This window comes from Panthera pardus, unplaced genomic scaffold (assembly GCF_024362965.1).
Source record: "Panthera pardus isolate Hobbes unplaced genomic scaffold, ASM2436296v1 HiC_scaffold_12, whole genome shotgun sequence".
NCBI classification, from domain to species: Eukaryota; Metazoa; Chordata; class Mammalia; order Carnivora; family Felidae; genus Panthera; species Panthera pardus.
In genome coordinates this window covers 26,903,354-26,915,617 of record NW_026526677.1, presented here as the reverse complement: position 1 = coordinate 26,915,617, position 12,264 = coordinate 26,903,354, and the positions used below count along the sequence as shown (strand labels likewise).

The following is a 12,264-nucleotide window of genomic DNA, read 5'->3' as shown; positions in this document are numbered from 1 at the left end:
GCCTGATCACCAGATTTCTTCCCTTTGTTTCCTTGTTCGCCTTTTTGTAGACATTATATTAACTTATATTCTTTGAGTGTTTATTTATACCGGACACTCTAAGTGAATTGATTCATTTAATGACCTTATGACAAAAACTAAACATTGTACCCATTTTACAGATGGGAAACCCAAAGGTCAGAGAGGTTAAAGGTATGACCTCTTCTCTTGAGATATTTAAAATCTGTCTGGAGAGGACACACATACTCAATTCATTCACGTGTGTGTGTGTGTGTGTGTGTGTGTGTGTGTATACGTTTATTTTTGGTATTCATTTATGTGGACATACCTCACAGATTGAATCTAATCAAATGGGTTTCATTACATTTAAGATCAAAGAAGAATCAAGCCAGTCAAAATGGTTTCTAGCCTATTTTTGTTTTCATTTTGTATCATATCTTAGTAGGGGAAAGCACCTTAGAGGCCATCTAGTGACTTTATCTAGTTTAATCCCCTAAATTTACAGATGACGAAAGCAAGACCAAGAAAGGTGAAGTGCCTCGCAGCTATTAGTGGGAAAACTGGCCCGCTGACTTCTGAAGTTCTATTTCCATCATACTGGATGGCGTCCCTGTACAAGGCCAAATAATTCCATCCGATGTAGATGCCCTAGCTACTGATTTTCTGGGCCGGGACTCCAGGCTCAAGTTTGTAGGTGCTGAGAGGGAAGCCCCCTCGCATAAGCCAACAGAGGCGGACAGGTGGCAGGACTGGCATAACGTCTTCCAAGAAGCCAGCTCTATCCTTGTTTAAGCTTTTGTGGCTTGTTTAAGTTTTGGCTCCACGTGAGCCGGCTCAGACTTTCCCAATCTGTCCTTCACAGGCCAGTGCAGCAGTGACCTGTTCCAGTCCACACACAATGTCATTGTCAAGACGGAACAAACTGGTGAGTAGCCCCAGACAAAGGGAGCCAACTCGGTAGGCAAAGCCCCGGGGGAGGACAGTTGGAGGGAGTCAGGAGAGCGTGGGGGCAGACGGATCCAGTGTGATGGCAGGAAACCCAAGGGTGCCTCTTCCCTGGCCGCCTCCAGCGGGCCACTCCACCATGAACCTCGTTCTGTGCCTTTGGGACCAGTGACTGCCATCTATTTCTGATCTAGACTGGTGCTGCCCACACTTCTCTGCTTCCCACTACTGGTCAAGGCACCATGCAGGCTCTGGTCCAAGAGCAAGGAAAAATGCAGAGCCTAGGTGGGCCTCCTTCTCGTAGGAAGAGAGTCAGGGCACTGGGCTGAGCCAAGTTAGAAGAAGCAAGGGGAGAGAAGAGACAAAGGCCAGTGTCTCCTCCCCGCTCCTCTTTAGATGGGGGTATATTTCACAAAAAGGAGGAACATACAGACGTGCTCTTGTAGATACTGTAGCTTCTGGAAGGCCCTGGGGGGATGTCTAAGAGCAGCTGCAGAACCCAACTCCTGCCTCAGGTGCATTTTTAGACAAAAGACACTATTCTAGGCTCTGAGTAGGCTGTGCAATCTCATAGTATCTACATTTACTTTTGTTCTTCCCCTGACCAATCAACCCTCCTTTCTCTGTCCCACATCTTTCTCCTGGGGACTTTCTGCCAGTCTGTAGGACTTGCAGAGGGCAGGCAGGAGCTGCCTTGAGAAACTGCGCCCCAAGGCCTGGCACCAATCAGATCTCCTTGCATATTGGCCTTTGGCCTATGACCTCTCCATCTAGGGAGACCTATGCAAGTCCCCCAAAGTCTACTGGCCACGATAAAATCGTGCGGCTGCCACTGCTCCAGGGTCACTCCCTACAGGCACGTCAGTGAGATTGTGAACCACGTGGGATGAGTTTGCCACAGGCCTCCCTGAGGGTTGAACGCTAGTCACCGAAGACAGGATTTGACCTGGGGCGGTTTGTGAGTCCCTAGGGGCTAAAAATGACCCCTCGCAGTTATATGCTCTCTTTGAGGCTAGTCTCCCATTAGTAAAGAGAAAACAATGGCTGTTAAGCATGTTAATTAGGTTTTCCTAGCCTTGCCCTCCCCTGCTCCCCCAGAGACCAGCGCTTGGGTTCCCCAGATGGTCTGTGCTTCTGGGCCTGATTGCCCTAGAGGCGGACACTGGACTTGTCCCAGAGGCTGGGGTTCCGCCCCTACTCCCACCAGGACCTGACAGCCCCATTGGAGGAGCCAGCTGGTATTGGAGAGGGCCCAAATAACCTGATAATTCCTCCTTGACCATCCAGACATTCTTGTGTTGCCAGTTCAGAAAAGCTAAGCCAAAGGGTGGAGAAGAGGGTCCACCCTAGGAGGAGGGGAGAAGAGGCTCAAGAGGGGGCAACACCCCCCAAAACTTTTCGGTTCAATTTGTTTTCAGAGACAACAACAGGTGTATGAGGTGACCCAACAAGGAGAGAGGGTGTGACCCCAGGAGACTGGGCTTGGGGTGGCCAAACACGTAGCTATTAGCTAAAATACCAGCTAAATCCCTATGGCGTAAACAGGACGACTTAGCCAGTGAGTCTATGCTATAAAAACAAAATGAAACTCGGCCAGTGGCTTACCACCCTGACCCTGAAATTCAGAACCCAGACAGGAGGGGAGCTGAGGGCAGCCTCCATCGGTGAAGAGGGAAAAGCAGGACGTTCCTGGTGGGGACAAGGTGAGAGCTCCTGCCAGGTCTCACAGCTCTTGGCCAGGAAAGAAAATGCTTCTGTTGGCGATCAGCCCAGACGTGGGGGTTGTGTAGGAGTTGGGCTCCATTTGGGGTAGGTGGGCGGGAGTTTCCTTCAAATCTGAAATCTGAAGAGTCAGACATGCTTACCCAGCACCCTGCAGGGGTGGGGGTGGGGGGAAGAAGCACGCTTCTTTTCCAAGATGAGGCAATGGGGCCTCACTCTCCAACGTTGTTTGCTTGATTAGGTGACACGCTCTTCTCCCTCTCTATTTTGTTTTGAGAATTTTATGTTGCCCCTTAAGATAATTGGAGAAATCCTGGGGGGAGGGAGCTGTCATCCAACTGGAGGGGGACTTCCAATATTCAGCCACAAAGACACCGTGATAAGACTAGCTAGACTTCCTGCAAGGAAACATTAATTCTCCCAGGAAGAGATTTCTAGGAAAAGACGCTCATTAATTAGGAATTATTTGTCGCCAACAATTTCTTTTTCTAATGTGAATTTTATCTAGTAGAATGCAAGACAATGCCAGGCTCCCGAGCCCAGCCCCTGCCACGTGCAGACTGGGAAAATTCCCAGGAAGCCAAAGCGATGGTCTGGGACCGGGTCTCACTGCGGTAACTTGTCTCATGTCCCCAAAGAGGCAGCAGGTATAGAACATCTGGCTGGGGCCGTGATAAAGCCCATTTCCCCCAGGACCCTGGAAGAAAAGTGAGTTACTTGTGGCAGAAACAGAATCTTACCCTTTCTCTATGAGGACCACCCACTATGTCCTGCCCCTCTCTGAGGAGCAGGGAGTTAGAAAAGGCAAACTCATCACCCAGGGGAAGATGCTTGCTGACCATTCCCACTTTCCGTCTTTTGTAGACCCTTCCGTCATGAACGCCTGGAAAGAAGAAAACTATTTATATGACACCAGCTATGGTAGCACAGTAGGTAACTAACTCCCTGACACTTAAAGGCCTTTGACATTTTTACCCTGTTTTCTAACAGCCACGAAGTTACATTGTAAGGAGGGGGCGCCTAATGTCCTTTGTCTTTTCATTGCCGCAGATCTGTTGGACAGCAAGACTTTCTGCCGGGCCCAGATCTCCATGACAACCACCGGTCACCTTCCTGTCGGTAAGTTGTCCTGACATCAGGGCCCAAGTGTGCCACCGGCAAGTCCTTACTGAGAATGAATGAGAATCACCAACATCCTAGGTTTCCACTTTGCTGGATGGAGTCTTTCTCGTTAAAAGACTAGGAAAGGAAAAGACTTGCTCTTTTTAAGAGGCTTGCTTTCCAGCCAATATTTGTACCTCGAAAATGACCACCAGGGAAGCCTCTGGGAAAAGTGTTTGTCTCCTGTGAAACCAAGTCACCCTCTCGTGACAACAAAAACCTCTCTTTTCAACACGGACTTGCTCTTGGGAAACTATCTGATAAAACTATTCAGACTTGGGCATAGTTATGGGGGAAGAAGGCCATATCTAATTTTCAACAAACTATATCTGACTTTAGGGGAAGGCTATCTAAAAGTGGCCTTCAGAGATCAGCGAACCTTTGCTGATGGTCTCTGAGTAGAAGGGTGGCAGTTGGACATTTCTAGAACCCTGGTTTTCACAGGTCAGTTTTTAAGTCTGCCCCTGATGGCTCAGATTAGTCAGACCACCTGCACTTTATATGAACTATGTTCACATTAGTTGTGTTTGGTTAAAATTGGATGCAACTGGGGGGCTACCCTTAGCTCTCGGTCAAGGTTCCACTGAGGGGGTTGGTTTCTTGGGAGTCTGCAGAGGCGCTTTCAGATTATCTCTCCCTCCCCTCACAAACAGGGACATTGGCAGGTGCCATGTGAGAACTGGGGAGGTGAACAGAGGGTTCCATGTTGTCTCTTGACCTGGGTACGAACCCGTAGCTCTGCTTGGGTCTGTGAGGTTCGGAGCTTAGACTTGTCATGAGTCAATTGCTCTTTTCCTGGAATTGAATTCGGGGCATCTTAAGAATTGGGATTTAAATGAAGAACTTGGAATCAAACAGCCTCTCCTCCCCTGACCTCCCCCTCCTTTTTTTTTTTTTTTTTTTTTTTTTGCTTTTGTTCACTGTGTTTGAGAACTGAAGTAACAAGATTTGAGGTTCTGTTTTCGGGTCAAACCCCTTGAATGAAACAGAGCTGGGAGCCGGCGTAAATGCATCTCGAACTGAAGGAAGAATGAAGGCCAATTCGTTTCCCTACTTCCCCCTCCCCTGATGGCCCAGAGGGTTATGTGTCACCGGAAGGATTTGTGTAACTTAGGAAATAGATCAGACACTGGAAAGGCTCTGCAGTGGGTTCGCCATTCTGGGGGAACAGAAACAATCGGGGGGAAATTTCTGCAGCAGCCATGGCCACCCAGTCCAGACCCAGGATTTCAGAGCTGAGGAAACCATCCGGTCGCACTCTGACTCCCTCTCACGCTTTGCAAGGTGGTACCTCCTGCTTCCTTCCGGTTGGGTCTCTGGCTTATGGCGAAAGATGGCAGCTGAGAATAAACTTGCGCAAACCACTTCCTAAGCTCAGAGGTTGTTAGGTCTTCGGGCACCTGGGAAACATAAAAGCCAGGTCACAGCTCCCCTGCCCTCACAGCCTGGCCAGGCTTCTCTCTTCTGTCTCCTGCCTTATCTTCTGGAGTCTCAGAACCAATAGGGGCCCTTTCTGCTTTCACATTTGCAGTAACCGGGAACTCACTGTCCCCTTATCCCACCTTTGAATCATCCTGATAAATGGACTTTGCAGATCTGCACACCTTTACCTCCATTGATCCTGGATTCCCCCGTCCGCTGTTCCTATCCTACGATGGAACCGCAGTGAAACAATCCGGGACCTCTACCAGAATCATTACAGCAAGAATCAGCTCAGTGTCTGGGCTTGGGAGATTCTTGGGAGGAACGGCCCTCCAGTGGGATAGTGAATTACAGCCTTGTATGATGGGTCCACTCCTTCCAAAAAGGTTTAGTCTTTGCTGAACCCCTGTAAAAAGACCTTTGTCATTTGTCTGAGTCTTTAGATTTTCAGTTCCCATTAAATCGGGTGCAGGTAAATATCTTTCTATGTTTTAATGCCAGTTACAAGCCAAGCGAAGGCGAGGCCCAGCATAAACTGATGCCCTCTGTGATAAACGCAGGTGGGGAAGCAGGCTTTGTTTTGATTTCTCTGTCGTCTGCCCATTTCACAAAATGGCTGCTGCCAGTGTTCCTGATCTGCCCGATAGTCCTCGAGCCAATCATGCCAACTCGGGCTTGATGTGTTTATTCACTGACTTGTTGAGCCTAGAGCTAGGGTGGCACGGTCTATTATAACACTGACATTTGTATATCCCGTAAAGAAATGGCTCACAGCTGAATCACATGCAAATGCTTCTAATCTTCACTTCTTGCGAAGCGACTTAGCTGAAGTCATGCTCTGGAACTTGCGTCACACACCTGTGGCTTGGTGCTGCCCTTGCCCAGACTGGACCTTGGCCTGAGGTACCTGGGAGCAGAGCAAGAGAAAGCCAAGCTGGACAACTTCCCCAGAGCGAGCCATTATTTTATGAGAGTGAATCACTCAACCACATGGCTAACTTCAAAGGTTTTGACTTTTATTTTGGGGTGAGGGGAAGACACAGGGGGAGAGGCCATCGTATTAAAGTGAGCTTTCAGATCAAAAGACTTTAGTGCTAAGGCAGGTTGGTGATTCCACAGCTTGTCCACACACACCAGGGACGGGAAGAGGAGGCTGGAAGAAATCTCGAGTTTCCTTTTGCCTTTGGCTGTATAGTCAGTCCCCTGTATTATTTATGATGGAACTTTTGTTAGGAGAGTTATTTTATTCTTTGTTTTTAGTTTTTCTTTAAGCTGGATAGAGGTCCAGTCTCGGTAAATGGCTGACATCTCACAGAGGAAACTCCCTCATGGTCCGTCTGGTCTGGGGTCTTTAAGTCTAGAGTCCACGGACTGCTAAGCGAGCCTAAACCCCTAAAGTTGTTCACAGATTCTCCCTGAGTGTACACATATGTGCATTTTTTCTGGGGAGAGGTTTCCATCTTATTCGCTAAGTTACCTTCCCCCCAAAGTAATTGACTCTATGTCAGCTTGGAACCCCTAAATATTATTTAGGCCAATATTATTATTGAGGCCAATAAGCCAAGAAACACTTGGGTTTTTCTGAGTTCAACCCTGGCTCTGAAATAATGGCCCCATATCCCTCTTGGATGCCATTGGAAAATGAGCTTTGCTTGTGGCCTCCTGGGTAAATGCCACTCTTTGTCTGCAGAACAACGCGGCCCTGTCAGAGTGATGTATCACTTGGAAACCGGGGTGGGTGCCAGGCCTGTCGCAATAGTGTCACATCCTGATGGGATGTTGCAACCTCGCCCTGAAACCTACAGGGAGGGAGAGTGGAGTCTCCTCACGTTTCCTGTGAATTTGCCCTTCCAGATTTCAGAGAAACCCAAGTCAGGTGCAGGCCCTCTTGCCGGCAACGCCTGGGGAGAGAGTCTTAACCAGAGTGAGAGGCTTCTCTGCTAACCAGAGCTGGTGAAATCCCCGTCCACCCACCATGGCTTACAGAGAAACTGCTCGGAACGCTGAGTCGTGACAAGCCGGGTGCTCCTATAGGTGGACGTGTCCATACATGCTGGAAAATACAGAATCCTCAAGTCGGAATTGCTTCTCCCCCCCCAGCTAGAGCATTAGAGAACTGACCCTGATTCTCGGCAGGGAAGACATCTGTGAAATCTGTGCTGTGCCACCATCTTTGGAAATGGCACAGGGTGGTGGTTGAGATGAAGCCTCTGCATTCAAACTATTTGTGTTCACGTCCCGACTCCCCTCGCAGGCTGTGTGACTTTACACAAGGCATCTGACCTCTCTGTGTCTTAGCTCCACCACAGCTATAATCTGTGAATCATAGCAGTACCCACCTCATAGGTGGGTAAGTAAATAAGTAAATAAGGTCATTAAGGTAAAAAGCTTAGCACAGGTACATAGTAAGTGCTCAATAAACAGTAGCTATGCTTCTTAACCATTTTAATTAGGAGCTAATGGTTATTCTAACTCTTTGAATGATGACACTCTTGACAATTAAATGAATGTCAAGAACCCTGTCCCTTTGCATACAGTTTCAGTCAGTCTGAAATGCCCTTGAAGGCCACACAGGGGTCAGTGAACCCTAGCTTAGGAAGCCCCGATGTAATGCCCACAGAAGAGATGCATTTTACTGGCCCAGTTCCTTAACAGGATTGGCTTGCATTTAGAGACTACTCTGTATTAAAATTGTGGATTTCTGATTCAGAGAGTTTTGGTGAGATCTGCTTTGGTCCTCCAAATACCTGAGGCGCCCAATCTCTCTCTCCTCTCTCTCTCTCTCTTTCTCTCTCTCTCTCTCTCTCTCTCTCTCTCTCTCACACACACACACACACACACACACACACACACTCCACATACCCATGCATACATGCACTGCTAGACCATTTAGTTTTCTTTTTAAGAAGTTTCGTTTCACAGATCTGCCTCTGCCGTCTTCTCTTTGGCGATACTCTCAAGGGTTACCATGATGAGTCATTTGTTAAACTAATCTGTGTTTCCATAGTCCACTGGTGGCCCTCTGTACTGAGCTCAGGCCAGTCAATGGTCTCTTTGTCAGGCTGATTAAAATGTAACTTTGCATGCCAAAAAAGGGCACTCCTCTGGCTTAAAAGCCATTTTCTTTGTTATAAATGTTTACGTTTTATATTATGTAAAAAAAGAAACACGCGCACACACACACACACACACACACACATACACACTCAACTTACTTCAATGACCTAAATCCTTCAATGGCTTCTTATCTGAGTATAAAAGCTAAAATCCACAAAGAGTCCCATCAAGCCTGAACCTTTACCCCTTTGTCACAGTTGCACTGGCTTCCTTCTATTCTGTGAATGTACCAAACACATACTGACCTCAGGGCCTTTGCACTTACTATTCTTATTCATAGCAGGTTCTTCCATAAGCTCTCTGCATGGCTGACTGTTTCCCTCACATCCTCCTGGTCCCCTTATCCGTGGGGGATAGTTTTTATCATCTCTGTTTTGTTTTGCTCATATACCGCATATACAAACAGTGCCAGGCATGTACTAGGGGCTCAAAAAATATTGGTTAAATGAGTGGATGAATGAATGGAAATCATGATTGTAGGAAAGAGGTAAATTAAACAGTTCTTGTTTTTTCCTTTAGCAGAGTCACCTGAGATAAAAAAGGAGCAAGACCACCCTGCAAAGTCCCACACCAAAAAGCACAGTAAGTTGGCGGGCTTTCAGATGGCTCTTGGCCCTTCCTTCCACGTTGGTCATAATTAGAGGCCGCTAATTTTTAGGCAAATATGGCCTCTGCCTGTTGCCTCCACTTTTCTACCTCTGCCTGTGTAGGCGAGAGAGTAGGGACGTCGCTTGCCCGGGGAAGCAGTTTCTCAAATAGAGACCCCCCCGCCCCAAGAGAGTTCCTCCTCGTGCTGCTCTATTTGTTCTAAAACTGAGATACCAAGGGAATAACCGCTTCTTGCAGTCATGAGGTTAGTGACTCCCCCCGTTCCAGAAAAATGGGTGGGAAGAGAAGAAGGGTGGGAAGAAACAGCTGAGATTTTTTTTTCCCTTTTGTTGACTGTTGACTTCCTACCTCTGTCAAGTTATTGATCCAAGAGGTGACTGTTTACTCTTAAGATGCAGCAGAGCTCTTTGGAAGTTGCATTTCCCCCAATAATCAAACCTCTTGAAGATACAGGAAATATCCGAGACATGGAGGAGAGGGCACAGAAAGAAATCAAGACGGTGTAATATACAAGTGATAGGGAATCGGACATCTTCACTATCTGTACTCCATATCACTCCACGGAATCGAATGAACACAGCACCTCAAATGGCGGGAGGAATTGTGCGGCCCAAGTCTAGTGGGAGTCCAAGTAGGATTTGGTTGCTAATCTTATTGTAGGAGCTGCTTCATTTTCATATTGGCCCGCTCAACTCCCACAAGACCTTGCCCCAACATATTCTAGGAGTTAAAGTTCCAGAGCCCCGTCGATGTGCATTTGACTAAAGCACAGTTGCTGGGTGAGAGCGATCTACTTGGGCTGAGGTCCTAAACGAAAGTGGTTGAAATTCGCTCTTCAGGGAAATAACAGTTTAAAATGAATCCTGAACAATTTGTCCACAGTAATTCGAAGAGACTCTCCCTGGCATTGGAGGGCCGAGACGTATGCCTTCGTCTTAGCTTTGACACTGGTTAATTGGGTGACCTCGGTCAAGTCACTTACATTCTCTGTGTCTCAGACTCCTGATTTATAAGCTAAAGCCCTGTGCTGGTTCATTCTCAAATGCCTTTTGTTTCGTTCTGCTATTTGGTCGTCCCGTGTCTGGCTTTGCTGGTGGGGAGGGGAAAATGGAATGTGTCCTACTTGCTAGAAAATGTCACAACTCTGTGCCTCCTCTGCCCCTTCTTTGCCGTGACTTAGGCCGTTAATACACTCCTTTTCCAACCTCTCCTCAGATCCACGAGGGACTCACTTATGGGAATTCATCCGTGACATCCTCCTGAACCCAGACAAGAATCCGGGGCTAATCAAGTGGGAAGACCGGTCTGAGGGCATCTTCAGGTTCTTGAAATCGGAGGCTGTGGCTCAGCTGTGGGGAAAAAAGAAGAACAACAACAGCATGACCTACGAAAAACTCAGCCGAGCGATGAGGTGAGGAGTTTCCAGTCCCAACCGTGACCGGTTGTTTCCTCGGCGGTCTGAGTCTGACCAGCCACCTCATGCGATGTCCTTTGTTACAGATATTACTACAAAAGAGAAATTCTGGAGCGTGTAGATGGACGAAGACTGGTCTATAAATTTGGGAAAAATGCACGTGGATGGAGAGAAAATGAAAACTGAATCTGCCAACACTTTGAACTCAAGCCAACACATACCCCAGACAATAGCAAACCAAGAAATCCTGCACATGCGTATTTCAAAGACTACTTTTCTCTGATATTTATGTACCATGAGGGGGAACAGCATCCGCTTCTAATGGGAAGAAGGAACACTACAGTCGATAAAATTATTTTGTTACTTTGAAGTATGTCCTATATGGGGAACAAACGTACACAGTTTTCTGTGAAATATGAGGCTTGTATGCGGCCGTGATTTGTTTTTGCCTCTATTGAAGTTCTTTTCCATGGCAAGAAGAACAGGATTGGTAGCCTTGTGCTTCCTGCTAAAAGAAAGAAAAAAATATTAGAGGGCATTAAATGTTTTTATGTGCAAAATGATTAGGGAAAGGTGATGTGTCTTCTGCACTTACGAATCCACGTGGCCTCATCAAGAGAGGTGGGTGTGGTTGTTAGCATGGACCCCGATGGTCTCAGATTGACAGGATGAACCAGAGGATGCTGGGAAGTTTAACCTGGGCTTTGGGAGCCGGTGAGTGGAGCATGAAGCCTTCTGAAATCCAAGTGGACTATAATCACCGCATAATCACAGGACTTGCGATGCTTAAATCAGCAAGAAGAATAATGGTGGGGGCTTTCTACTCATTCAAGAATGATTTACCTAATGCCAAGGCTGTTTTTCTCTCTCCCCCTTGGATGATTGGCGGGGGTGGGGGGGGTGGGGTGGGGGGGTGGAGGGGTGGAAACTTCAATTGCCACCTCTGCTCACTTCTAGATATTTAAGAGAGGGTCTAGCCTTGGTTGTTTTTATCCCCATTGCTCCAAAATAAATGGGAAAAAGGAGGTGGTGATGAGTTTGCTGTTGGAGCCCTATAGCCCCTGAGTAATTCTTTGTTGTGTGTTATTGGGCTGTTTTGTGCATTGTAGGATGTTTAGCAGTAGCCACTAATTGCCAATAGCACTCCCATCCCCAAAGTTGTGACATCTTCAGAAATTGCCAGGTATCCCTTGCAGGGCAAAATTGTCCTTGGCTGAGAACCACTGATGTAACCAGTCAAGAGGAAGGTGGTGATTTACTCTCAGAACAAAGCTATGTGTAGGTCTTTTAGTCTCTAGAGTGAGTAAAAGCAAGACTGCAAAGTCAACCAATTTTTAATTTTTAAAATGTCAGGGACGATGGGAATTCAGGAATGGGACATCTAGAGGGAGTTTTCAGAACCCCAGATGAGAGCCAAAGTCAGATGACAAACTAAACATAGTAATGTAGCAAAGAACTATAATAGAAGACATTTCATTAGAATGAAAAAGAAGAGTAAAAATTAAATTGCACAAGGAAATGCTGAGAAAAGAGAGAGAGAGAGAGAGAAGAAGGGAGGAAATGAGAGAGAGAGAAAGAGAGAGGGTTCCAGGGAAAATCTTTGCACATGTTAATTCTTATCATCATTCCTCTTTTGGATAATCTCTTTCTTGTCTCATCTCGACTCATCCCGAAGTGAATGGTATGTCGCCTAGATTCGTGTCCAGAGGGAAATTTTTGTTTGCTTTGAAAAGGAAAGACAGAAAAGAAAGCAAGAGGGAAGGGAAACAGAGAGCTCAGCTCTGGAGTTATGGTTAGTAAGAAGTTGGGGATTTCTTCGGTGGAATTGTTGAGAGGTGCCTGGAGACTCAGCACTGGGCCCTGCAGTCTGGGAG

The 12,264-nt window shown here is 47.0% G+C and overlaps 1 protein-coding gene across 4 annotated transcripts in view; it reads left to right on the top strand.

Moving 5' to 3' along the window:
- EHF (ETS homologous factor) overlaps nucleotides 1-10,953 on the top strand; it is a 37,146-nt gene extending 26,193 nt beyond the window's left edge. For 3 of the 4 annotated variants that reach the window (XM_053899839.1, XM_019470077.2, XM_053899840.1), the window contains exons 4-9: nucleotides 863-925; nucleotides 3,532-3,600; nucleotides 3,718-3,786; nucleotides 8,887-8,949; nucleotides 10,192-10,387; nucleotides 10,477-10,953. In XM_053899839.1, coding sequence (XP_053755814.1) covers nucleotides 863-925; nucleotides 3,532-3,600; nucleotides 3,718-3,786; nucleotides 8,887-8,949; nucleotides 10,192-10,387; nucleotides 10,477-10,576 — 560 coding nt within the window. In that variant the 3' untranslated portion in view covers nucleotides 10,577-10,953. The remainder of the gene's footprint in view (nucleotides 1-862; nucleotides 926-3,531; nucleotides 3,601-3,717; nucleotides 3,787-8,886; nucleotides 8,950-10,191; nucleotides 10,388-10,476) is intronic. The other variant, XM_053899838.1, reaches the window with a different exon arrangement.
- The last annotated feature ends 1,311 nt before the right edge of the window (nucleotides 10,954-12,264 follow it).